Genomic DNA, 26,344 nt, shown 5'->3' on the forward strand with positions numbered 1-26,344 from the left:
TACCTAAGCCACTCAAGGGCAGACAGCCAATTTCCCAGCTCCCCCCGCCTTGCACCCCTGCTGGAGTATAAACCCAGAATTATAACGTCTGACACTGGACAGGGACCTGGGCAAAGTAAGCTCATTAATATAATTTGCTCTCTCCTCTATGTGGGAAAGATATGCACAACAAGCTTGTGTTAACCAAGCTGAGATTTTCCCCAGACACTTCATTTAAAGGCAACTAGTTTAGATAAAATATAAAACAAGTTTATTAACTATAAAAAGATAGATTTTAAGTGATTACAAGTGATAGCAAACAGATCAAAGCAGATTATCTAGCAAATGAACAAAAGTACAAACTAAGTCTAACATACTAGAGGGATAGGATTTGAATTAGCAGTTTCTCATCCTGACTGACAATACAAGCAGTCCACCAAGTTTCCATACATAGGCTAGAAATCCCTGTAGCCTGGGCCCAGGATTTCCCCCAGTTCAGTCTTTGTTCCTCAGGTGTTTCCAGAGTTTTCTTGTATGGGGAGTGAGGCCCAGAGATGATGTCACTCCCCACCTGATATAGCTTTTCTATATGGCGGGTATCCTTTGTTTGAAGTTCAGTTTCCAGTCCAGCTTGTGGAAAAATACAGGTACCAAAATGGAGTTCAGTGTCATTTGGTCTGGTCACATGCCCTTGCATGTCTTGCTGCGTCATAGCAGCCATCATCCATAGGCTGTCTGGAGAGTTTCCAGAAAGGCTCACCAGGTGGGGGATAAGCTTCTCCTAATGGCCCATTACCTTGAATAGGCCCTTCACAACCAGCTGTCTAGACTGGAAGCATCTTGCCCAGCGGGTGTCACCCAGGTGTAACTACATCTGTAATGCAGATACATAATCAATATTAATAACTTCAAATACAAAAATGATACATGCATACAAATAGGATAATTATAACTTTTCCATAGACATCTCACAAGACATATCTTGTACAAAATGCATCATAATTATGTCATAATCGTTATCATACAACTATGAAGAATATGGGATGCAGTGTCACAGGCGACAGAGGATGGATAATTTGATGATTACCTGTTCTTTTCATTCCCTCTGAAGCACCTGGCATTGGCCACTGTTGGAAGACAAGATATGGGGCTACATGGACCTTTGGTCTGACCCAGTATGGCTGTTCTTATGTTGAACAGCACTGGTCCTAGTACTGATTTCTGGGGGACACCACTGTTTACCCCTCTCTGCATTTTTAAAAATTGACCATTTATTCCTACTCTGCTATTCATGAGAGGATCTTATCTCATGACTGCTTACTTTGCTTATGAGCCTTTGCTGAGGGATCTTGTTAAATACTTTCTGAAAGTCCAGGTACACTGTATCCACTGGCTCACCCTTGTCCAAGTCTGTTGACCCCCTCCAAGAATTCTAATAAATTTGTGAAGCATGGTTTTCCTCTACAAAAGCCATGTTGACGCTTCCCCAGCAAATCGTGTTCGTCTATGTGTCTGACAATTCTGTTCTTCACTATAGTTTCAATGAATTTGCCTGGTACTGAAGTTAGGCTTACTTGCCTGTAACTGCCAGGATCACCTCGGGAGCCCTTTTAAAAGATTGGTGTTACATTAGCTATCCTCCAGTCATCTAGTACAGAATCTGAATTAAATGATAGGTTAAATGTTCTTCGGAGTCAAGTATTTTTTGAAAATCATGTTTACCAATCTGAGACTGAACAGATAAAAATGTGGTGATGTTGGTCACAAATAGATTATCCTGCCCATTTTTGTATTGTGAGAAAAAGCATTGTTCCTGGTGAAGCACTGTAAAATAACTGGTGAGGTTATTGCATTTAGAGGACAGCCTGGTTATCATGGTGAAGGGAGTTCTGAAAATAGAACAGATCATGACATTGGGGGATGTACATCTGTTTTTTTGTTTTGTTTTTAGTTTACTAAGTCCCTTATCTTGCATCTGGCTCTGTGAGAGTGAACCCCTGCACCCCTCTGGAACCCCATTGATTTCAGTGCAGGACTGGGGCCTATGCATGCTTTACCCCTACCGCGTGGGACCAGGAATATTTTCACCAAAATGTTTCTAAAGTACATGCAGGAGAGTGAAGGAGAGGTATTTCTGGATTAGAACACTATCGCTGTTTTGCTCAATTGGTTGAATTTTACACAAAAGTAGGTGGCATTTTTCCACCTCATATAGTTTTCTAGTAAAAATACTGCACTCGGGGCCTGATCATATATCATTAGAAGTACCTACACGGGGAACAAAAATCTGATAATGGTTTCTTCAATCTAGCATATGATATAACAGGATCCAGTGGCGGGAAGTTGAAGGTAGACAAATTCAGACTGGAAATAAGGCTCAGATGTGTAACAGTAAATGTGTAATTAACCATTGAAACAATTTACCAAGGGTTGTGATGGATTCTCCATCACTGACAATTTTTAAATGAAGATTGGATGTGTTACTCAAAGATATGCTGTAGTTCAAATAGGTAATTCAGGGAAGTCCTAAAATGTGTTATACAGAAGATCATCAGATTAGATGATCACAGTCCTTCTGGTTTTACCTGTGAATCTATGAATCCTCCACTGCCCTGCTCCTTCTGTAGTAACTTTCACTTATGCAAGCTAGGTTTAAAATTCTGCCAGATCACTGTATAAAGGGGAATGACTAGACAAAGTACCTGGCAATGGGGAATCAGGCCCAAAGAGTGAAATTCATTCCCTCATCACAGAATATTAGTGATTAGACTTTTGCATGGAACTGTGTGACATTGCACCCCAAAATGCCTTATAGAAATATGCTTATAAGTGTAAATATGGTTATGTTCTTCTGTATGTATTCATCCTATTTGTATGAATGTATCCTTCTTGTATCTGAAATTAGAAATATGAAATATAACTCTGAGGTCCTATTGTAATTATGCAAAGTGTGGGCCATTAATGGGGGTTTGGAATCTTGATGGCTCCCATTAACCAGGATAATTGACTGTAGATGGCTCTGTTTACTTGTAAGTCTTTCTGTATACCTGTGTGCTGGCAAGTGGGTAATGAAGTCTTACAGTGACATGTGATCATGTCACCTGAACTGGAATCCATCTTTAACCTGGTGCTTTTCCATTTAGAAGGAGGGGTGGGGACCCAGAGAGAGACAAAGGATTCCCGCCTTGTGCCAAAGCTATCTAAGGGGGTGGAACTGAACAAAGGGGCTGCAGTCATGAGACATCCCCTAGCTAACACCTGAGCTAGAACAAGGACTGTACCAGGGGAAAGGACTGGGCCCAGACTAGAAGGAGGCTAGTCTGTTAAATATCAGAGGGGTAGCCGTGTTAGTCTGGTTCTGTAGAAGCAGCAAAGAATCCTGTGGCACCTTATAGACTAACAGACGTTTTGCAGCATGAGCTTTCGTGGGTGAATACCCACTTCTTCGGATGCAAGCAGTGGAAATTTCCAGGGGCAGGTGTGTATGTATAAGCAAGCAAGAAGCAAGCTAGAGATAACGAGGTTAGATCAGTCAGGGAGGATGAGGCCCTGTTCCAGCAGCTGAGGTGTGAAAACCAAGGGAGGAGAAACTGGTTCTGTAATTTTCAAAGAGAAACTGCTGAGCTCCAGTTCATCTGCAAATTTAACACCATCAGTTTAGGACTAAACAAAGACTGTGAATGGCTTGCCAATTACAGAACCAGTTTCTCCTCCCTTGGTTTTCACACCTCAGCTGCTGGAACAGGGCCTCATCCTCCCTGATTGATCTAACCTCGTTATCTCTAGCTTGCTTCTTGCTTGCTTATGTATACACACCTGCCCCTGGAAATTTCCACTGCTTGCATCCGAAGAAGTGGGTATTCACCCACGAAAGCTCATGCTGCAAAACGTCTGTTAGTCTATAAGGTGCCACAGGATTCTTTGCTGCTTCTAGTCTGTTAAAGAAGCATATTGGAACATCTCTGAGGGTGAGATTTATCTGCATTGTTTCCTGCTGTATTAGGCTTAGACTTGCGTGTTTTATTTTATTTTGCTTGGTAATTTACTTTGTTCTGTCTGTTATTACTTGGAACCACTTAAATCCTACTTTTTGTATTCAATAAAATCATTTTTTACTTATTAATTAACCCAGGGCAAGTATTAATACCTGGGGGGGACAGCTGTGCATGTCTCTCCATTAGTGTTATAGAAGGCAAACAATTTATGAGTTTACCCTGTATAAAACTTATACAGGGTAAAATGGATTTATTTGGGGTTTGGACCCCACTGGGAGCTGGGTATCTGAGTGTTGGAGACAGGAGCACTTCTTAAGCTGTTTTCAGTTAAGCCTGCAGCTTGTGGGGGATGTGGTTAATACCTAAATCTGTGTTTGCAGCAGGCAAGTGTGTCTGGCTCAAACAAGACAGGGTTCTGAAGACCCAAGCTGGCAGGGAAAATGGGCTCAGAGGTAGTCCCAGCACATCCGGTGACAATCACAAGGGGGTTTCTGTGACCCAACCTGTCACATTAAAGTATTTGCACCAAAACCTTACAGGCTATAAGAACGAGCACTGCCCTCTTACATAACCCTTCTGAATGTCTTCTCTCTGCTCGATAGTGTGCCTTACCTCTGCCCCAACTTTTTGGAAGCCCCTCTGCAAGACTATGTTGTCTCCAGTTCACTTCAGTAATTTTCTTCGCAGGCCTGGCTGCACAGAACCCTCAGGCATCAGTTACGTAGAGGTAGCCAGCCCATCAGAGTTTCACAGTGTGTCTGAGCTTTAACCATTTTGTGGCTATTTGTTATGATTGTTCATTTCTGATTCAGTCATCAATTATTACCTATCATGAAACTATCTTTGCTATCATCTCTCCTTTCACTCAGGGTTCTGCACAAGTTCCTCAGTACTTTTTGATAAAAATATTTTATCCTTTCTGATGATTTGAAGCATTCTATAATTTGTGCACCCTGTAATATTTTTGGATGTTGCAATAGAAAATATTTCCATTTCAGTCTGTGTTCCACATTGGTTGCATAGTTGTTCCTCTTTCAGTTTTTACTGTGCCTTGTCTTCCAGGTTACACCCCCAGTTTATTCTTCCAGGTTCTTTATTTAATAAGAGACTGCATTAGCTTTGCAGATCTTGCTGTAGTGAGGTAGTCATTCTAGTCTGATAGTACTCTGGCTTGCTGTTTGTTTCATATTTTGTTCTTTCCAGTGACGCATTAATATTTTAGATGTTGGTCTAGTCTTGAGTGTTCATTGGAAGGTCCATACTTGGATGAATTTAATCTCAAATGACTATTTTTGCTTTTCTGAATAAAATATGTTTTGGTTAAAGATGATTACATGTCATCTTGATTACATGTAATCATCTTTAACCAAAACACATTTTATATATATATTGTGTGTATGTGTATATATATATATGTGTGTGTGTATATATGTATATATTGTGATAGCCCCTGGGGGCCCCAGTCAGCATTCAGGTCTCCATTGTCTGTTATGTCTGTGTAGCTGCACAGCAAAGACAGTCCGTGCCCCAGAGTGCTTACAAGCTAAATATAAGATGACAACACAGGTTTTTAATTGTTTAGTGAGCAATTTTCCCATTTGTTGGAGTAGACATGTATTGCTTAACAGCGCGCAAAGGGAAGAAAAAGCACAAAAATCCCTTTTAAAATAAGTAAATGAAAACACTGTTTCCTATTACATTGTTTTAACTTTTGTTACAGTGTGCAATATATTTTCTTTAACTGTTGTTCATGTGATTGAGATTTGTAGTCTTGAATAATATTTTGTATCGTTAACATAGTTGTTTAGAAAGAGAAGCCAGCCATGGCCCTAACATGTCTGGAATGGTTAGAAGTCAACTGTGCTGATTCTATTCTATATATTCTTAGGCTTTGACAAACAATTTTTGTGTGGCAAGAAGGGAAACCAAAACATACAAGTCATATACAGTTGTGAGGGAAGGAGAAAGCACTGTCAGTGGAAAAAATTCTATCCTGAGATCCCAAAAAGCGATGGGGTCCCAAGCACAAAATTGATTAATTTTTTAGAACCTATTGTGCTATCTTTACTAATGTTGATTAGTACCTTGCTCTTAAACTAGTCCTTTAGGAACTGTTGGAACTAATGATGGAGTGCAGCACTGTTCTTCTTGAGGGTGACACAATCTGATCCTTAATTAACTTATTCCTCAATCATCGTGAGTTTTACTTAAATATACTAATACTACTTGAATCCATCACTTCAACTAGAATTGCATTCCCTTTAGTCACCATGCTGTCTGTAAAATGACACCTCCTTAAATTCCTTTTAATATATATGTTTTCTTTTAACTTCATGTAGTACTAGGGACATTTGTCTAGATAAATTCAAATGGAACCCCATCCTTAATTTTAAGATGCTTGATAATTAAAATTGGGTGCCTTCAACCCTCTCCTCTGCAGAATATCATACATCCTGATCAGTTTGAGCCAGTACATTAATAATAAAATGGAATACAATTTATATTGTATCAGTTTGTCCTTGTTTTCAGTCATTGTTTTTGCTATTGTTAATTGTCAATAAAGTGAACATAGGTGCTATATTGTAGACTGAACATCAGGAGGAGCTCCAGACTCACATGCAGAACAAACTCTTCTCATTCCCAGTTCATCTGTCCACAATCAAGTTGTTTTTCTCAGCTTTCATCGAGTCTTTTCCCTGGAAACTTGATCCCACTTCAAAAGCATAGGTCTCCTACCAGGCAGGAACAGGATAGTTTGCTTAATATATTTTTAAGAAAATTCATTTTAAAAATATTGTCTTCAGCTTTAAAAAAACTTTTGTCAGTTGAATGTTTTTGTACCCAGAGCTTAAATGGCAAAGATGGTAGAATGAGTATCCGTGTATATTTAAGACATTGGAGGCAGAAGTCTGAAATGTGTATTATCAGTGTCTTATAAGAAGATAGAATAATTAGGAGAACCTCAAGAATTTTGGCAACATAGAGGTGATAAAACAGTGAATGCTAGAACATGCTTCACCTCAGACAAGTAAGAAGTTGTCTAATGTGTATCTTATAAAATAGAATATTATGACTAAGTTTTAGTGCAGAAAAATACCATAATGTTAAGTAAATGATGACAGTATATCTCAGCCAGTGCTAATAATAGTAGATGTACTCCCTAAGGGGCTGATCCTGCAAAGACTTATGCACATGAATAGTCTCACTGAGTTCTCCTAGGTAATATCGGTAGGTCATGCCTGGGAGAAAGGCTGAATGTTGACATAATTGTTGCTTGCCCTGTTTTGCCAGCAAAAGTTACTTACCAGTCTGGGCTGGTTTTTTTGGAGGGGTGCGGGTGGGGACTCTGACTCATTTTTTTGAGGTTGTGATAAATTAAGTTTGTGTCTAAATGTGGACCCTGACAAACTTGTATTTCTGTGCCCTCTAAGGTGGCCACTATCTGTGGGACTTTAGGGATAAACCAGGTGGAATTAGGGATGAATATATTAATTGTGAAGGAAGCCTGTTTCCCACTATGGAGAAAGTAGAAGCTAACCAAGTAACTGGAGAAATTTTGTATCCCAGGGAAACTAGCTATATAGAAGTTACTAAAATAACTTGGCCCTTCCTCTAGCCTTCTTGTGAGCTCTGAAGTCAGACTTTTTGCTTCACTAAGAGAAAAAAGGATTTCCCACTTTTCCACAATGGAAGGGAAAATACCAAGATGCCCGGATATAACTGTGAATAAATCTTTGACTTTTCAGGGAGAGCTAGTAACTGTCAAAGGCTCTCCCTCGATTCAGGGAATTACTTCCTGGCATTCTGAGCCTCGGTGTAGAGGAAGCTTCTGGCTCTTGATGAAGCAAGAGAGCGAGAACTGCTCAAGGAGCACTTCAAGATGTTTCTCCTTTTTTCTTTTTTTTTTTTACCATTTCTGGTTTGGGTAGCCTGGGGAGAGTGCTCCCATGCTGAAGAGAATCAGCCGTTTTAGAGAGATTGCTTTTAAATATACCCTAAAAAACATATTGACCCCCACCCCAGGTGAAGGAAAATGTGGTAAAACTCTCACTTCTGTTTAGCTAGAAACCTAAAATTCAAGAGTAACATAAGGTTTAAAAAGAAACAGGAAGTCACAGTTCTGCAAGGTTACCACCTCACAGAGACAGAACGTTCCATAACTGTTTAGGCATTTGTACTGCATCCATCACTGCTAGATCTGAGCACCTGTCTTGAGTAGACCGTGTTCAAGAATATGACTGAAATCTCATTATCTGCCTCTGTGCATTGAAGTAAAGCACCCAACTTGTCAGTATCTAGATTAGTGGATGTGGCATGTTAGAGAAAATCCTGACAGTTAATTTATTTATTTTTTAAAAAAAAGTACTGTGTATTTTCCAGGCAGGATCAGGAGTTTCCATTAAACATGCATATTGTGACTTTATCTAGCTAAGTGAAGGGATAAGAAAATATATTCAGGCTTGTTATTCAGTTGCTTACTGTATGATGTGCTGTTAGTTGGTTGTATAAATGTTTTGAAGTACAGTGGAGTCGCATTATACGCGCATTTAACTTACGCAAATTCAACTATACGCATGCAATGAGCATATGCCCAGGAGTGAGCATGAGATGGGAGATGTGAATCTGCTGTTCGCTCAGTCGGTCTCAGTTCCTGTGTGCCTCTCATAGTGTGAGCATCTCGCCATGCTGAGTGTGATTCTAGTGTTTAAAAATACGTATTTTTCACATAACATGGCCCCTAAACACAAGCCAACTACTTCATCTGGTGCTTAACCAAAGAAACAGTGATCTGTTCCAATGCTGGAGGAAAAACTGGCTGCATTGGACTTATTGAGAGACGGTATGTCGGTCTCCAACGTGGCGCGTAAATATGGCTGCAACGAATCTAGTATCCGTGCCATCAAGATTCGAGAGAGAGAAATTTGTCAAGCTGTGGCATCAAGGACTCCAATAACTGCTAAGGTGACGAGCCAGGTGCATGATAAGCCTTTAGTGAAGACTGAAAAGGCATTACACTTATGGCTGGAAGACATGAAGCATAAATGTGTGCCTATCAATTGCAACACGTTGCGAGAAAAGACTCTTAGGCGCTACGCGCTGTTCAAACCTGCCGAAGAGGGACAGCCTTCTGATGAGAAGGAATTCAAAGCCAGCCAAGGTTGGCTTAACAGGTTTAGGAACCGCTTCAACCTCAAAAACATGCAGACTACTGGTGAAGCTGTATCTGCTGATGAAGAGGCAGCAAAAGCCTATCCCGAACAATTAAAGAAAATCATAGAAGAACAGGCCTATCTCCTGGAACAAGTTTTTAATGCTGACAAGACTAGGCTCTTCTGGAAAAAAATGCCCAACCACACTTACATTTCAAAATCAGAGAGACAAGCCCCTGGCTTCAAAGCAGCTAAAGACTGTGTGACTGTGTTGTTTTGTGGCAATGCAGCTGGGCATTTAATAAAGCCGGGCTTGCTCTATAGGGCTGCAAATCCCCGTGCCCTAAAAGGCAAGAACAGAAATCTCCTGCCTGTGTTCTGGCAATCAAATAAAAAGGCTTGGGTGACGGCAGTATTGTTTCTGGATTGGTTCCACAAATGTTTCATTCCGTAGGTCAAGCGGTACCTCGAAGTGAAAGGACTTGACTTTAAAGTGTTGCTGATTGTAGACAATGCTCCTGGCCATCCTGAGGCACTCCGGTTTGCATATAACGATGTTGAAGTCATCTTTCTCCCCCCCAATACCACCTCCATCCTCCAAACTCTCGACCAAGGCTTGATTCGCTGTTTCAAGGCCACATACACGAGGCTTACATTCTCACGGATATGTAGCGCTATAGATGCTGATCCCAATCTTAATGTGATGGAGTGTTGGAAGTCCTTCAACATTGCCGATTGCATCACTTATATTAAACAGGCAATGGATGCAATCAAGCCTGAAACAGTCAATGCATGTTGGCGAAACCTTTGGAAAGAATGTGTGAATGATTCTAAGGGTTTCCCGACATTGACAAAGAAGTGAAACGCATTGTTCAGGAGGTCAGGCAAGTGGGTGGTGATGGCTTCGTCGACATCCTTGAGGAAGAAATTGAAGAATTAATTGAGAGCCTTAGAGAAACATTGACTAATGAAGAGTTAGAGGAAGTGATAAAATCATCTACAGGAGACGAAGATGATGACGATGAACAGGAAGAGCCAGCAAGTTGGAATCTTCATAAATTTGCTCAAGTGTTCCAAGGAGCGAAACACTTGAATGATTTAATTTCTGAATACAATCCCTCTATGGAACGAAGCCTCAAAATCACACGTCGTATTACAGATGATTTGAGACCGCATCAAGAAATGTTTGAGCAGCTCAACAGACAGCAGCAACAATTGCCTATCACCATGTTTTTCAAGAAAAAACAACCAGCAGCAGATGAGCCTGACCCATGGTCTCCTGAATTGACATCAAGCCCTGACAACCCCCCAATAGTGCCATCATCGTCGTAGACTAGCAAGAATATCCAGGATGAATGGTGAGTTTGTTTTCCTTTTTTATTCTTTCATTCTTCCGTCTCTCTCTTTCTCTCTCTTTTATATAATTAAAAATACAGTACTGTAAAATTATATTTTGCATATATACTCTTTATTGTATACTGTACATTACTGTATACATTATACATTTATACATATTACTGTACACAGAACCATATATACTGTACTTTATGGGCGATTTAAAGGATTTTCAGGGGTAATTTTGACTATACGTGATTTTTACCTTATGCGCTATCTTTAGAACCTAACCCCCACGTAAGATGCAACTCCACTGTATATCAGTAATGTGACCTGACTTACAAATATTTTGTTAGCTATAATTTGGTTTCAGTTACTGCTGAGTATCTCCTTGGTCTGATACCTTGTATTCATAAGAGCTAAAGGAATTAAGGTAATATCAGCAAAGCATAGTATATGTTACATACCACGTTAACCAGATTAACCAGATTTATAAAAAACTGTAAATTTGCCTTTTGGCAATCAAGTGATAACTTACATGGTAAATGGGTCAAAAAGCAGAGCCACAGCAAACATCAGAATGATCTCTTTATACTGATCTGTTTTTAAAGTTGTCTTTCATCAGTTCTGAACAATCTTACATTGTAAGTGAATTAGTTTGGTTATAGGGCTCAATTATCTGAATTAACAAAATACCCTGAAGGTACAATTAACGGAAAAATGAAAGGGAACATAAAATAGTTGACAACTTGTGGGGAAGCACACTGTGTAAAAAAACCCAACCAACCTCCCCAAAATCACCAACTCTATGAATTCTCTCCCTTCAGGTAAAGGTATAAATGTCAGAGTTTAATGACAGATAATGATCATTGGAAGGGGCTTTTCCTTGTTTTCATCTCTCTTCTAGTTAACCCCATGGGCTCCTCTCCCTTTTATCTTGTACTTAAGTTGTTTCCAACTTTCTTTTAATGTTTGGGAGCAAAAATCAGCCCTAGATTTTTGTCATATTAAAGCTAGTAACATATTTCTGTATTTTATTGATTATAATGGGGGAAAAAGAGCCTTGTGAAAAATGAGAAAATGTCCAGATCTTTCAGATGTTACAGTTAATACCTGCCAATAACAAGCCTTCCCAAGCAGCTAATTTGTAATTTACAGGTCTTAATGTTTAGTCCTTAGTGATATTTGAGTAAACATCATCATTCTTTAATGTCCAAGTTTATCAAAAGCATTTTGAATGGAGTAGATGAAAGTCATGGTGCACAAAACAGTCTTAGTTTCTTTCCAAATGAACAGGTTAAATGAAAGCCGTTTTAGAAGCTTGCATTTTATTTAGACTCAGTGAAGTCATACAAGCTTAGAAATAATTATTTATAATGAAACACTCCATCCTTGTTCTTTATAGCAACACTGCCTTTTTGTTTGATGTATACTGTTCTTGAAGTATAACCCCACCCCATTGTGTCAGTTCATTTTCTTAAATCAGTTAAATGCATGAGATTTTAAAAATAGTGCTGAGCCACATACTTTAAGATGTCTAGATTTCTCCTATAGTTCATCTTTTAATATAAAGCAGGATTTCACATCAAAGAAGCTGTTGTATTTGGTATTTCTGCTTTCTTTGGAAGTGTATTGTGACTTCTTGTTGAAAATCTCTGCACACATCTTCTGCCATTAAGTGCATTATTAAAATAGTTCAGGTTTTTTGGCATGGATTTTGATACAACATGCAAATTCCTTGACTTTAGAAAACAATCGGGGGGGCAGAGTTTGGGGAATTTGCTAAAAGATGGATAATGAAAGCAAGGAAACTAAGTTAATTATTTACTCTATTGCATCACTGTATTACAGGATTTCAGAAGTGTATCCTGTTGTATGTACCGTACATGCTTCTATTCCTACAGGCCCAACAGGATAATTTAAGGGGCATCATTACCTTAAAATCATACTGGTGTCTGAATTTTTTTTACCTAAGGTAACTAATTGAAAGGTTAAAGGAGATGAAAAAGCATTGTTGATTTACTTCATGTATTTGACAGCACTTTGTGCATAGTCATTTTCACGGTTTCTCCCATGTAGCTAGGTAGGTAGTTTTACCCTCAGTTTGTTGGGTTTTTACACAGCAACAAGTAAGACAAACATCTTACAATCACATTTTTCCCTATATTTTAACACCACAAACATTACCAGAGGCACTTGAAGGCAAAGTTACTATTTGAAACTATTTTTTAATTATTTTTTTAAAATTGACTAAATTTCCAGTTAGCAGTGGCCCTTTACAGATGGAGAAACCCAGCCTTACCTTATACTTAAGGCCCTTAGCCTTCATTTTTTACTGATTTTTTTTTTAACTGAAAATTCCCAGATTTTACAAAAACAGTGGTTCTTTTTTTTTTAAAGAATTTTTTTCACTCAAATTTTGGACCATTAAAGTACATGAAAATACTGATTACATTAAGGATATCCAATACATTACATTAGATAGATGTGTTTACATTAATAATTAATATAAGTGTAAATGAAAGATTGTTAAAGTAAAGGCAGTGTAGTGGAAGAAGTGTGTGTGTGTGTGTGTGTGTGTGTGTACATACTATTAATATACAGTTCTTAAAACCATAAAAATGTAGGGCTGGAAGGGACCTTGAGAGGTCATCTAGTTCAGCTCATGCTGAGGGAGGACCAAATAAACTTAGACCATCCATGAAATAAACCATAGCATTAAACTGCTTTTACTTTTAGTACTCTTACTTTTCTCTGTTACTTTTCTTCCTATCCCCCAATATTAACCCTGATATTTACCTGGAAAACTGTTAAGCTAGTTTTTGGCACTCCAGTTTTTTAATTTTTGTAATAAACACTGAAAAATTCCTGTGAAATGTTAAACAAAGAATAAACCAAAACCAATTCTAATACATTCTCAGGCAGCATTTATCTTACTTTGCCTTCCTGGAAATATTTTTGTTGGTTTTGTGTACAATGAAATAAATATTTACCGATTTAAAAATGCAATCCTTCCAAGCTTAATTATAACTGCCTTTATAGGCAGATTCATTGCTGACAATGCCTCAGAATGAGACCAGCATACCATGATGAGAATTTTAACCGTCTAACAGGTCTAGCAGATTGCATATGGGGGGACAGATAAGCAAATGGTAACATCAGGAGAAACTATGCATGCCTTAGACACAATCTCCCCAATATATGTCCCCTACTCAGGGCTCGTGTTTAAATAGACACAACTTGGCATTTGTGTTTCCACAGCATGATGAAGACCTGATCCTGATTAAATATTAACAATGGAGAAGTTGTGTGACTAGGCCAAGATCACATAACAAATCTGAGGCATTGTCAGAACTGAATCTTCCTATAAAGGCATTTATAATTAGGCTTGGATGGTATCCTTCCCAGTGAATGCCTGTACCTGTGCTCCGCATAATACAGTGAGTGAAGAGAGGAGCTGTTGTAAAGAGGCTGTAGGCTTTTGGCGTGTCTATCTAGTTCTGCATGATTGCTGAAGATCTATAGTTAGAGATAATCCTTGTCCCAGGAGCTTACAATCTAATTAGACAAACAAGATATAAACAAAATGTGAAAGGTACATGTCTTGTTAGCCAAACTCCTTTAAAAAAAAAAAAAAGTACAGTCCACTTGCACCCCTCTTCCTCTACATTGTCCGCAGGCCCAGCCAGCTTATTGACTTCTGTTGACCCAGTCTGTCTCCTTTCCATTCGGTCTGCCTCACTACAACACTATCTGCTCGCCTCCCAAATCAGATGATGCTTGTGTAACTCAGAGTATGTAAAGGCAAGCTGTGTGGTTCCAGCTGCTCTCCTCCCCTCCCCTCCATCTCAGCATGGGGGTAGTCATGGAGGCAGCTTTTGCCTCAGGGTCCCCTAAACTGGGGGCAATGGGTCAACATATACTCTCCTCCTCTACAATCCATGCACTCCAGTAGTTCTTCCCTCCCCACCACTAAAAATAGAGAGAGGAAAACTGCCTACATCTTCTGGAACACAGAGATTTATACCCACTTTTGTGCAGCACTTTGGGCTTCTTTGCTAAAAGGTATTATATGAATGTAAAATATTATGATTTGCTTGTGCCTTTTTCAAGCAAACATATTTTAAAACACATGCTAATATAACATTTCCATTGGGTTTCGGTTGAAATAATGTGCCTGGCAATAAATCCACATGTTCTTATCATCAGGTCTTGCATCATCTCTTTAGAAAGTACGGTGCGATTCTGATCTCTACATAGATATATGAAATCCAATACCACAAATATTGACTTTATTTTTTATATTTAGAAGGTTTGCTTCAGAAAGATATTTATAATGTAACTCTCACTGTATTGTTCCTCCATGTACTTCCAGTACTTTCATTTGAATCAAATACAAAAAATCATAATGTTTGTATCTAAGATTCAGACTCTTTCCAAATTTGTCCTATTTGAAAATTCTTCACGCTGTTCTTTCAAAATGGGCACCAATTGAACTGAAATATTATCAGACCGAAAAACAGAACAGCCTTGTCTCTTATTCCATTCTTAATTTCTTTTGGAATACATTATTATAATATCCATAATTATAAGAATTGTATACTTCCTGAAAAATCCTTACTTTACATTGTTGTCTTCAACTTTCTCTTGATGGGTGATAAATCATGTGCTACAGGCATGAGTATAATACAAAAGAGAAATTCAGCTCTTAAAAATTTGATCTTCTAATAGCTATGTAGACTGACAAAATCAGATATCAAAACAATGTGTATAAAGACAGGAAGCTTTCACAATAATTACTAAGTCTTTCCACATATTTCTTAAAAGAACCATTAAAACACAATTTGCTGTTTATGCTCAGGTCAGTACTGGGATCAACTCCAGAGAGAGTGGTGTAGTAAGACTAACATGCTTTGGCAGAGGTTTTTGAGAAGTTTGCACAGTATCCAGGGGCGGCTCTAGGCACCAGCAAAGCAAGCACCTGCTTGGGGCAGCCCATTTGCAGGGGCGGCAGAACCAACAGGGGGCTCTCGGACCTGTAGTTCCTTGGTTAGCTCCCTGCCTATAGAGCCAGCCCTGGAGCAGGGAAAGAACTACATTTCCCAGCATTCCCTTGGCCACTACCAACTGGAAAGGAAGGGGGGGGGACCTCATGCTGCAGCGTGTGCTGTGAGTGGAGAGTTGCATTGTGAAAGGTAGGGATACCATATTTTAACATTAAAAAAACAGGACACTCCACGGGGAGGGAAGCCCCATCCTGCCAGTGCCACCATCCACTCCCTCTGTCTGCCCCCCACAGAAACCCCAACCCATCCAACCCCCCACACACTCCCTGTCCCCTGATCACCCCCTCCCGGGACCCCTGCCCCTAACTGCCCCCCAGGACCCCACCCCCTATCTAAGCGCCGCTGCTCCTTGTCCCCTGATCGCCCCCTCCCGGGACCCCTGCCCCTAACTAAGCCTCCCTTCTCCTTGTCCCCAACTTCCCCCCCCTAGGACCCCACCCCCTACCCGACCCCTGACAAACCCCTGTGACTCGCAAGCCTATCCAACCACTGCCTGTCCCCTGACTGCCCCCCGAACTCCTGACCCATCTAAACCTCCCTGCCCCTGACTGCCCCCCCGAACCTCCACCCCATCCAACCCCTCCCCTGCTCCTTGTCCCTTGACTGCCCCCCCTGACTGCCCCCCGAACTCCTGACCCATCTAACCCCCCCTTCTCCCTGCCCCTGACTGCCCCCCTGAACCTCCACCCCATCCAACCCCTCCCCTGCTCCCTGTCCCTTGATTGCCCCCCCTGCCTGCCCCCGGAACTCCCTACCCCTTCTCCAACCCCCCAGCCCCCTTACCGTGCCATCAGACCAGCGTGTCTGGCTCCACACAGCTCCCCCACGGAGCCCACAGCCTCCCCTCCTACCCCCCCCCCCCCCAGCACCTGCCTTCCAGATTTGAACACCTCAAAATTCAGGAGTGCTCAAGCTCAATTTGGGCAGGTGTTACTTCATTTCTCCCAAATCAAATATACTGATCCACTGTAACTTGCTGTAGAAAAAGTAGGATAAAATTGAGCAAGAAATGCTTCCCAGTGGTTATTAGGACTGGAATTGATATTTTCAACAGCCATTGCCTTTTTTTGTTTGTTTGTTTAAAAGGAAGACAGTGATATTGCATTGGCAAATTCCCCATAGAAAGAAAGAGTGGAACAAAAGAATAATAAAGGCACCTCAACTTTTCCTCATTTATGTAGGACAGTCTTATAATATGCATCCAGATATCCTCCAATCACACAAGCTGAAAATTGTTCCACTTTACTGCAGCTCTGTAACCATATGGGAACCAATCCTGTCTGTGTTCTGTGCACATCTAAAATTCCTGCTGAATGACCCGCCTTGGGAGCGAGTTACCAGTGACCCAGGGGTGCGGCGGAAGGAGGGTGCAGGTGGGGGGGGGGAGAGCCCAGGGCTGGGGCGGCAGGAGGTGTGTGTGTGGGGCGCTGGTGGAGGGGGAAAGGGGGAGCCCAGGGCTGGGGCGGCAGGGGGTGTGGGTGGGGGGAAAAAGCCCAGGGCTGGGGCAGCAGAGGGGTGCGGGGGGGGGGAGCCCAGGCTGGGATGAGGGACAGACAAAATGTTTTTTGCTTGGGGCGGCAAAAAACCTAGAGCCGGCCCTGACGGTATCCGTCCGTCCTAACTTTCTGAGCTGGGTTAGACAACACGGTAAAAACTCTCGAGTCTGAGTTTTTTCTACTACAGTTTCCAACAGTGCTACTACTGCTGGAGCTGCACCTGTTAGGAATTACAGGGCTGAAAAACACTAGCATAGATGCAGTCTATGTACTGTAGTTTACACTACTATGAAGTGTACCTGCATGCAGAGACAGCAGCCATTTTGTTCTCACAGTTGCTGTGTGTGCTGTTACGGAAGACGCACGCACACACAGAGAGCTCTCATGGAGACTTGTATTCTGTCTTTTTATTTTCTTTAATCTAAAATTATGCCTTTTAGGCTGGAAGCATATGTTTTGCTCTTTGGAGACTTATCAATGATAAAGGAGGAAAGTGTGTCTCTCTCTTTTTTTTTTTTTTTGCTGGGTCACACCCCAGAGTGCAGCTGCTTAAATAAGTGGGGTGAGTTTAAATGGTGCTGCCTGTATTGGGGGAAGTAATGACCAGTACAATACCCTTTCAGAGTTCTTGGGGTTTTTTTTTCTGTGTTCTGTTATAGTTTAAAATCAGAATGATACACATGCAAGAAGCCAGAAATAAAACCAGGGTGGAGTGTGCAAATATGTGAAGTCTTGAAACTAAACATCTCCACTGGCTTCAACAAATGTTGCCATGGTGGTAGCAAAATACTGCTGGAGTGCATTATAGGGATAATATAAAAGATGGTGGGGAAAAAAACAAACCCACATTGAAATGCTTAAAAGAACGGGTGTAGTGGCTTAGAGCGCTAATCCTGTCCTGCTGTGCACCACAGCCTACTGAAGTTGGGTAGTGAATTGTAACTGCAGTTATAAGCAACATGACTCCAAAAGACGGTGTCAAAGTATGTTTAGTTCTAAGGCACTGTCTTTTGTGTATGTTGGGGGTGAGGAGGAAGGAGGGGTGAGCAGTTTGGATGAAGAGTAACTGACTCTTTCACAGCTTAGCTATAGTTAAGCCTTTTGATCACAGGCTTTAAAATAGCAGGGTTCTAAATGTTTGGTGTTCAGCTGTTGTAGTCTCCCTGATGCAAATTTAGACTTCAGTGACTACTGATTGGTCAGGGAGAAATAAAAAAAATGACATGAAAGAGGAAAAGGATATAAGATGGAAGGAGCAATGATCTTCTAAAGTAAAAGCCACACTAAGAGTGCAGTCATTCAGTACTCTGGAGCCCTGGAAGAAATGGCAGATGTAAGGGCAGCTGCTCCCTTGGCTAGTGTGTATCGATTGTTGGCAATTTGTATGCAAATCCAGGAAGCAGGGATGTTTTTGTTGTTAAGGGCCACGCAAGAATCAGGCACTAGTCATTCTGTTCTCAGTTTTACCACAGACTGTGACCTTGGGCAGGTCACTTAAGCCCTAACTTTCTAAAGTGTTCACTAATTTTGGATTCGTCAGTTTTTGGTGCCCAGTTTGCAACATGTAGGGACTGATTATTAGGGATTCTGAGCACTAGGTTGCTTAGGTCTCTAAGTCACTTTCATCCACTCTTACAACTTTTTTGCAGTTTTGGCATTTTGTTGTGTCTTCTGTGTTATCTCTATAATGGGTGCTACAATATCTTGCTACTCCTCTGGCAACATTTGTTCATGATAGACAAGCTGTTTAGTTCAAATCAGTTTGAGCTAGGGCTGCTCAGCACCTATGAAAATCATGTCCTTCATGTGTCAAGTTGGGTACTCAAAATTAAAGACTTAAACTAGTGGATGCTTTTGAAATGTTGTGCCTTAACCACTGCCTCACTTTCCCTATTTGAAAAATTAGGTTATTTATTCTCAACAAGGCTGTTGTGAGGTTTAATTCATTTGTAGTTGTAAGATACTGGGATACAGAAGATGAGCACCATAAAATGCCTATAATAAGTAAATCAAGACCATATTTTGCACCTCCGATTATAAAGCTCAACAAATATTTTGACTCTTTTTTTGTTTGTTTTCTTAGGTATAACATTGAGCCCAGTTTGTACTGTCCATTTTTCTCTCTTGGAGCATGTATGGAAGGTCTGAACTTCTTGTTCAACCAACTCCTAGGAATCTCTCTCTATGCAGAGCAAACTGAGAAAGGAGAGCTCTGGTGTGAAGATGTTCGCAAACTGGTGAGAATTCTAATTCCTAACAGTCCTAAACACAAAAGTGTATGGTAGAGCTGCTCATGTGGTCTCTTAAGAGACAAGGAACAGGTTTTCAAAGGTATTTAGATGCCAAAGGATGCAGATAGGCATCTATTGGGATTTTCAAAATTGCGTAGGGCATTTATCTCCAGTTGAAGCCAATGGTAAGTGACTAGTCACTTGTGACAATGCCTATATGCATCTGTAGGTGCCTAAATGTCTTGAAAAATCTCTCCCCAAGTGAAAGATGCCAGAGTCAGAATGGCTGGGTCTCTCTGTAGAGAGAAACAGAGAGAGAATTGTATTTTCTGAATTAAACCTGAAATAATGTACATGGTTGTTAACTCATGCAGCTACAAACGTGCATTCTTACTGTGTAGGGCTTTTACTCTTCCCTTCTTTCCTATTTATTTTCTTATTTGACTCAAGCCTTCCTATTTCTGGCTTGTTCTGTAGGATAGAAGTAGCAGACGTGGACTGCTCTCTATTTGCCATTTTGCTCAGTTCTTTTGTCCTTCCGCTCCCTTCCCGTATTCTCCAGTGGGCATCCTCCCTCCTTCCCTCCCTTCCACTTCCAAACTCAGCCTCCAGTGAGGACTGCTGCTCCTCAAATCCTCAGTGGTAAATCTACCAGTTCTGGCTACCCTCTCATATCTGTCTCCTTGGTAAATCAACTCCTGCTGTACTTAATTTATGTTCTGCAGCCCTGGAGTAGTTAACTTGCCATCTGATGGTAAAAGATGGGGTGGTTATTTTTATTGTGGTGTGTGAGAGTGATCAGTTTGTATATACTGCAGAAATTTGTGCAGTTTGAATTAGCTTTGAAATATTTGTACATCAATATTTCAACTGCAGTAGAATAAATTATTCCTATATTATTTTTTATGTAAAATTATAATGTGCTGCAAAATATATGCAGTATAAACCTTTTCGTTTGAATATATCTGAGAGTGATATTTTCTCACCTTCCCAGCTCAGCAGAACTTTTACTTTGGAAATTATATATTTATTTCTTTTCCAGGCAGTTGTCCATGAAAATGAGGGCTTGCTGGGGTACATCTACTGTGACTTCTTCCAACGAGCTGACAAACCACATCAGGTAACAACTGCGGACTGACTTCACTGGTGGTTTTGCTTGAGTAAGGACTACAGTATTAGGGTCATTTACTATTAATATAAGTCCAGCAACATACATTTGGACTTAAACTAGCACTCAGATAAATTCACACATATCAAGACCACCTGTAAGGCCAAACGTCATTCTAGAAAAGTCTATAATGTATTTAGATTCTAGGAATACTTAATTCCAAAGTATATATAATAACACTGATTGTTCAACTTCCTTTAAACTTTTTATTTTTGCCAGTAACTTCCTTTTAATAAGCCCCACATATGTTGAATCCTTAGATACTACACTGACAGGCACTATGAAAATCCTAAAATAAGCAGTTTTTTGAGAGTTAGTGCCTTCTTATTATCTACCTGCTGCTTATGAACAACCAATATCTGAAATCAAATGCACTTTGTTCCAAGGAAAAAGTCCAGAATGTCAGCTGGATCATTTCTTAAACCTCACGTTAAATGGATGAAGCTGTCTACAATTTTTAGACATGCTGACTACCACCGTGGTGCCAGTCTATAAACTACAAAACAAAATACAACAGAACCTCATTAATTGGCATTAATGACTGAGAAATGTTTTGCAAATGCCTGAATTTTATGAATATGTGAATAAGCAAACACACACTGTGAAACAGCATTATTATTTATTTTGTCAAGTGTGGTTTGGTTTTAGTTATTTTTGCTAACACTTTGTAACGTTCTGCGATATATTTTATAAAAGAATGATGTCTTAATAAGATGTCTCCTCACGATAGAGCTTGCTGTTAAAACTCTGCCAATTAATGGGGAGAGAGACTGTATATGACCTATAGTATTTGTAGGTCAGCGAAGTTCTGATGTGACAATAAACTAAGTCTTTTTGGGAAAGATGGGAATTTTAACCTTTTGGATATTTACTCCTTAGATGGTTTAAACTTAAACATGCTGCTTTTAGAAAATAAAATTTTGTTCAAGACGTTAAAGCTATTGCAATATTTTGTTTTTATCTTTATGAAATAAAAGAATCTTTTAACATTATTATAATCTCAAGTAAAAAATAGCAAACAGAGATGGGAAAGTATAATAAAGACTGGCTCAAATTTTGCTATGTTACATTGAAGCAACTCTATTGAAGTTAATGGGATTGCATTGGTGTCACAGAGCAGAATAGGACTCTTACTGTTAAGACATGCAGCATTTATTTAATACTGTTAATGTGACAACATTATCTGTATAGCATGGCTTTTTCTGAGTGGTTATTTTATCTTCAAAGGACTGTCACTTTACAATTCGTGGAGGCAGATTAAGGGAAGATGGAGAATACCAGCTCCCTGTTGTTGTTCTTATGCTGAGTCTGCCCCATTCGACTAGGAGTTCACCCACATTACTAACCCCTGGCATGATGGAGAATCTGTTCCATGAAATGGGACATGCTATGCATTCCATGCTGGGACGAACTCGGTACCAACATGTCACTGGTAAGACATCAGGAATAGTGATTTTTTGTTAAATGTTTGAATGAATAATTTGCACTTATTAATTTCCTGAAGTAGGGAGTATGTATTTAAATAACTGTGGTGTCTTGAACCTGGTAAGCCAGTAGTGAGGTAGGTAGTTTCGTTTAGTTTAGTTCTTCAAACTGCATTTTAAAATTAAGTGAGCAGCTATGGAGTAATTTTGTCTGCAGGGTTTGAGTGGGTTCCAAAGAGGAGGGCTCTAGACTGTTCTCAGTGGTACCAGATGACAGAACAAGGAGTAATGTTGCAGTGGGGGAGGTTTAGATTTAGGTTGGATATTAGGAAAAACTTTTTCACTAGTAGGGTGGTGAAGCACTGGAATGGGTTACCTAGGGAGGTGGTGGAATCTTCTTCCTTAGAGGTTTTTAAGGTCAGGCTTGACAAAGCCCTGGCTGGGATGATTTAGTTGGGGACTGGTCCTGCTTTGAGCAGGGGGTTGAACTAGATGACCTCCTGAGGTCCCTTCCAACCCTGATATTCTATGATTCTATGTATTTCTTAATCTTCCAAAATATTGTATAATCTTTTAAATTTTATTAGGGTATTACAGATCTTTATATCATAGTGCAGGTTTCAGTGACAAGCCTGTGAAAAGTCACATTTCCAATTAACCCTCTACACCTGTTGATTCAATTTATGATCTCTGTTTACTGTCTTGACTCTGTTAGCACATAGGAAAAGTATAACTTACTCTTGAAGTGCAACCTGGAAGTATATTGCAGCATCATACAAAGTATCACAATTCAGATGCCTGGCTGCTTGGCTGGCAAGATTGGAGATTGAAAAGCAGCATGCTCAGTCCTTGGGATAGGATCATGAACAAGGATGAAAGGAGCTTTTCCTTCAGAGTTAAGACAAGGACTGTTCTATGTTTGATTCAGCTATCACTTTCCTTAATTGAAACTTTAACTCTGCTCTGAAGGACAGAAATTTAGAGTAATCCTTGACCTCAAATTTTCTTTTTCCTTTTTCATATCAGTTTGTTGTAAGTCTACTTACCACTCCCTCTGGGATGCTGTGAGAATTCCTACAGCCTCCCGATATTAGTTTGATTTTCAGAGTCCCAATTACAAAAAGTGAAATTGGTCCCCTTTCCTGCTAAGGAATCCAACAAACTCTTTCTTGCTGTCCCTTTGATGCTTTCTAGTGGTGTTACCCAGTGCCCTGCAAGCTCCCCTCTCAACCAGTTCTGCTTGTAGTAATAGAATAATGGGTTGATTGAAAGTAAATTGAGCTCAGCTTGCACCCAACATAAAAATATGATGATCCTGGGTTGTAAATGATTTAGAAAACTTATTGTGAAAAAAATTGCATCAAAAGTGATTTTTTAAAAAAAGAATACATTTGCAATATGGAAATTCCAAAGCCAGGCTGTACATTTTGTTAGTTGGTAAACAAAACAAATTGGTAATTTATCAGCGTGGAATTTAGTATGTCGTCTTATCACAAATAAATGAACGTGAATGAACACACTGCCTACCAAGTCACATATCACCAGACATTCACAAAAGGGGAGGATAGTGCATATAAGAAAAAAAAAGAGCTCCTTTTTCATTGTCAGTCCTTTTCAAACCATGGCACTCAACATCAGTGTACTGGATGGCAGCTGGCCAGCTGTGTGGCCCTGCTCTCATCTTTGGCAAACAGGTCGGAGTCCTGGTTTTGTCCAGACTGGTTGGCACATCATATACTGCATTTAATATTTGCAAACAGTTCAGAAAGTTATTTTAAGTGGCTGTGTCAGCTGACTTGAGCTTGTGGGGCTAAAAGTTGCAGTGTAGATGTTCCCACTCAGTCTCGAGCCCAGGCTCTGAGACCTCCTTCCCTAGTCATGTGGCTCTAGCCTGAGCCCAAATATCTGCACTGCAATTTTTAGCCCCACAGACCAAGCCCCATGAGCTTGACCTGGGCCCTGTGACTCAGTTCCATGGTTTTTTACTGCAGTTTAGACATGCCCTAATACACATGCAGCGAAATTTGAGGTTGGAAGTGATATTTGCTTAAAGAGGTTGTTTCTTCAGGGAAGGAGATAGCTTAACATTGGGGTCAGGTAGGAAATAAAATAACTGAGGACTTGCTATTCCTTACTCAAATTTATGTTGCTGCTGTATATACAGCTTTGGTTCACTGCCGTCTCATTTTGTCTAGTACCTCTCAGTGTTGCTGTACAGTGCTGATAACACAGAGCTAGAGTGAAGGTGATCAGGGAAGAGAGAGAGGATTTGGGGGTTGTGCTTTTTAAAACACCATTGTGTGACTGCAAATAATTTACTTCCTCAAATTTATTTAGAACATGTTTTGAACCTGCAAAAATGCTTTCACCTGATGATTGCGTTGTTAAGAAAGGCCAATAAAAACCAGAGATATGTGAGCTCAGCAAACAGATGGGAGATAAGAACAAGGATTGCGAGTGGGATTAATGCAGAGTTTGATTTACATTGTGACTGGATTTAGGTTTAGGACAATTCAGAAGATTTGGTGTTTTATGTAGGGCCAGATTGGCTGCAGCTTGGTTTATTTTAGCAAGGTGTGGTCCACAGCTTCATAAAGTGCCTCTCCCAGCTGTTCAAATATTTTTTTACTTTGTGATTTATAGTAAAATGTGTAGGATAATAATGAAGTTTTTCTGCCAATATGTACCGTAATGGTATAGAAATAAAATATTGACTTAAGGAATGAAAGACTATTACAGTTCATTAGAAGTCCAAATTAAATGCTAACGAGCTCTTGGAAAGATAGAATTATGTGTGCTAATGTAAATAGCTGTATACTCATATTCTCAATCTTTTCCTTCCTTAGGGACCAGATGTCCTACTGATTTTGCTGAAGTTCCCTCTATCCTGATGGAGTATTTTGCAAGTGACTATCGAGTGGTTAATCAGTTTGCAAGGCATTTTCAGACTGGCCAGGTAGGAAAAATGAACATACAGACTATTTAAAATATTATAAGCAGATTTGTTAAATGAGTTAATTTTTTCAGTTTTCATTTATAAGGACGTATTAAGACAACAGTAAACTTTGGTAACATTAACCTTATATTTTAATTTATATCTAATGGTTGACAAAAGAATCATTTACCTTCCCCACAATAAGAAGCACACAGTGTATAAAAGGAAATTGAATCTCTACATTTGAAATTGTACTGGCAGTTTTAAACTTTCAACCAAAATCATTTTGCAAAGGTTATACAAAAAGTGGTACAATAAATAAGCTACTCTACGAACCAAATGATGTGAAAAACAGCTTTTAATATTAATACCAAAGTTAGAAATTCAGTGTCTTTAATATTATTTTTGCTCTGACTTTATATAGTGTTAAATCATATTGTCACAAAATCATGGAAAATAATGGGGGATCAACAGTATGAGGCATTTCTGCTTCCAGAGCAGGATTGTTCACATAGGGTACTGAACTGCTTTAACTAGTTTTAAACACTTCAAGTTATTGTTGCACTGCTTCACCTAAGGTACCCGCCCCCCGAAATGTTGCCTAAGTGTGCCTTTTCTTAGTTATATCCCAGTAATCCTGCCTGTATGTATGGCCTTGTACCACTCTGTCCAATTCCTTCCCTCTTTTGTGTTTACACTTTACAAGGGCTTACAGACAGTGCTCAGATTTTCCCTGGGTTCAGATTTTTAGAAGCAATCTCCGTTTTTGCAATTGCTCCTGCTGGCACAAATTCTAGTAGATGTCTGACTGTCTGCACCCACAAACTGGGTAGCTATCTATCTAAGGACAGTATTTGCATATGCAGTACACAGCAGGTGCAAAATTGTGCCTGCCAAAATTGAGGCTTAGTTGAGACTTATCTGAAAATTTGGCCCTTATTCACTGTGCTCAGCCTGCACTTCTCACTCAGGCACCTCTACACTTTCTCCCACCTGTTCCCATACTTGAGGGGAAAACTCCATAAAATCCCTGTCCTCTTTCACATTCCTTCTTAAGATTTACCTGTAAAACCTGCCATCTGACAGTGGCTAGGCTGGTGGCAAGACGAGACGACCAGTTTAACTGCAAAGCTTCCTTATTTTGCTGTCATCTTGTCCTTGCATCTCTCTCTCTTTCTCTCTCTCTCTCTTGCCCGTTTCTTCCTTCTGTTGTGTCTTGTAATATTACTTGACTGTGAACTCTCTGGGGCAGGAACTTTTTTGTTTTTGTTGTTAATTTCAATGTACAGTGCCTAATACAGTGAGGCCCTTATCCTGGGTTGGGGCTTCGAGGAGTCGCTGAAATACAAATAATAATAACAATAATCGATATGTATCCAGTTCTTTTAGTCTTGTCTCTAATTAAATCCCTTAATAATTTCACGGTTGTTCTGGGAACTTTCTTCATTTTGCCTAAATCTTTAATGTAATTCATTTTACTGGGGCCATAGTGTATGGAACCAGCAGTTCAGTGGAAAAGTACTATATATTAGAGTGTTTTATCTTTGCAGTTATGTTTTGAGAAC

General features: G+C 39.9%; 1 protein-coding gene across 2 annotated transcripts in view; it reads left to right on the plus strand.

Moving 5' to 3' along the window:
• LOC123370686 (mitochondrial intermediate peptidase) overlaps positions 1–26,344 on the plus strand; it is a 117,327-nt gene that overhangs the window by 27,578 nt on the left and 63,405 nt on the right. For both annotated transcript variants that reach the window (XM_045017408.1, XM_045017400.1), the window contains exons 11-14: positions 19,105–19,258; positions 20,295–20,372; positions 21,648–21,852; positions 24,691–24,800. In XM_045017408.1, the coding sequence (XP_044873343.1) occupies positions 19,105–19,258; positions 20,295–20,372; positions 21,648–21,852; positions 24,691–24,800 (547 nt within the window). The remainder of the gene's footprint in view (positions 1–19,104; positions 19,259–20,294; positions 20,373–21,647; positions 21,853–24,690; positions 24,801–26,344) is intronic.

The sequence above is a fragment of the Mauremys mutica genome, chromosome 1 (genome assembly GCF_020497125.1).
Source record: "Mauremys mutica isolate MM-2020 ecotype Southern chromosome 1, ASM2049712v1, whole genome shotgun sequence".
Taxonomy (NCBI): Eukaryota; Metazoa; Chordata; order Testudines; family Geoemydidae; genus Mauremys; species Mauremys mutica.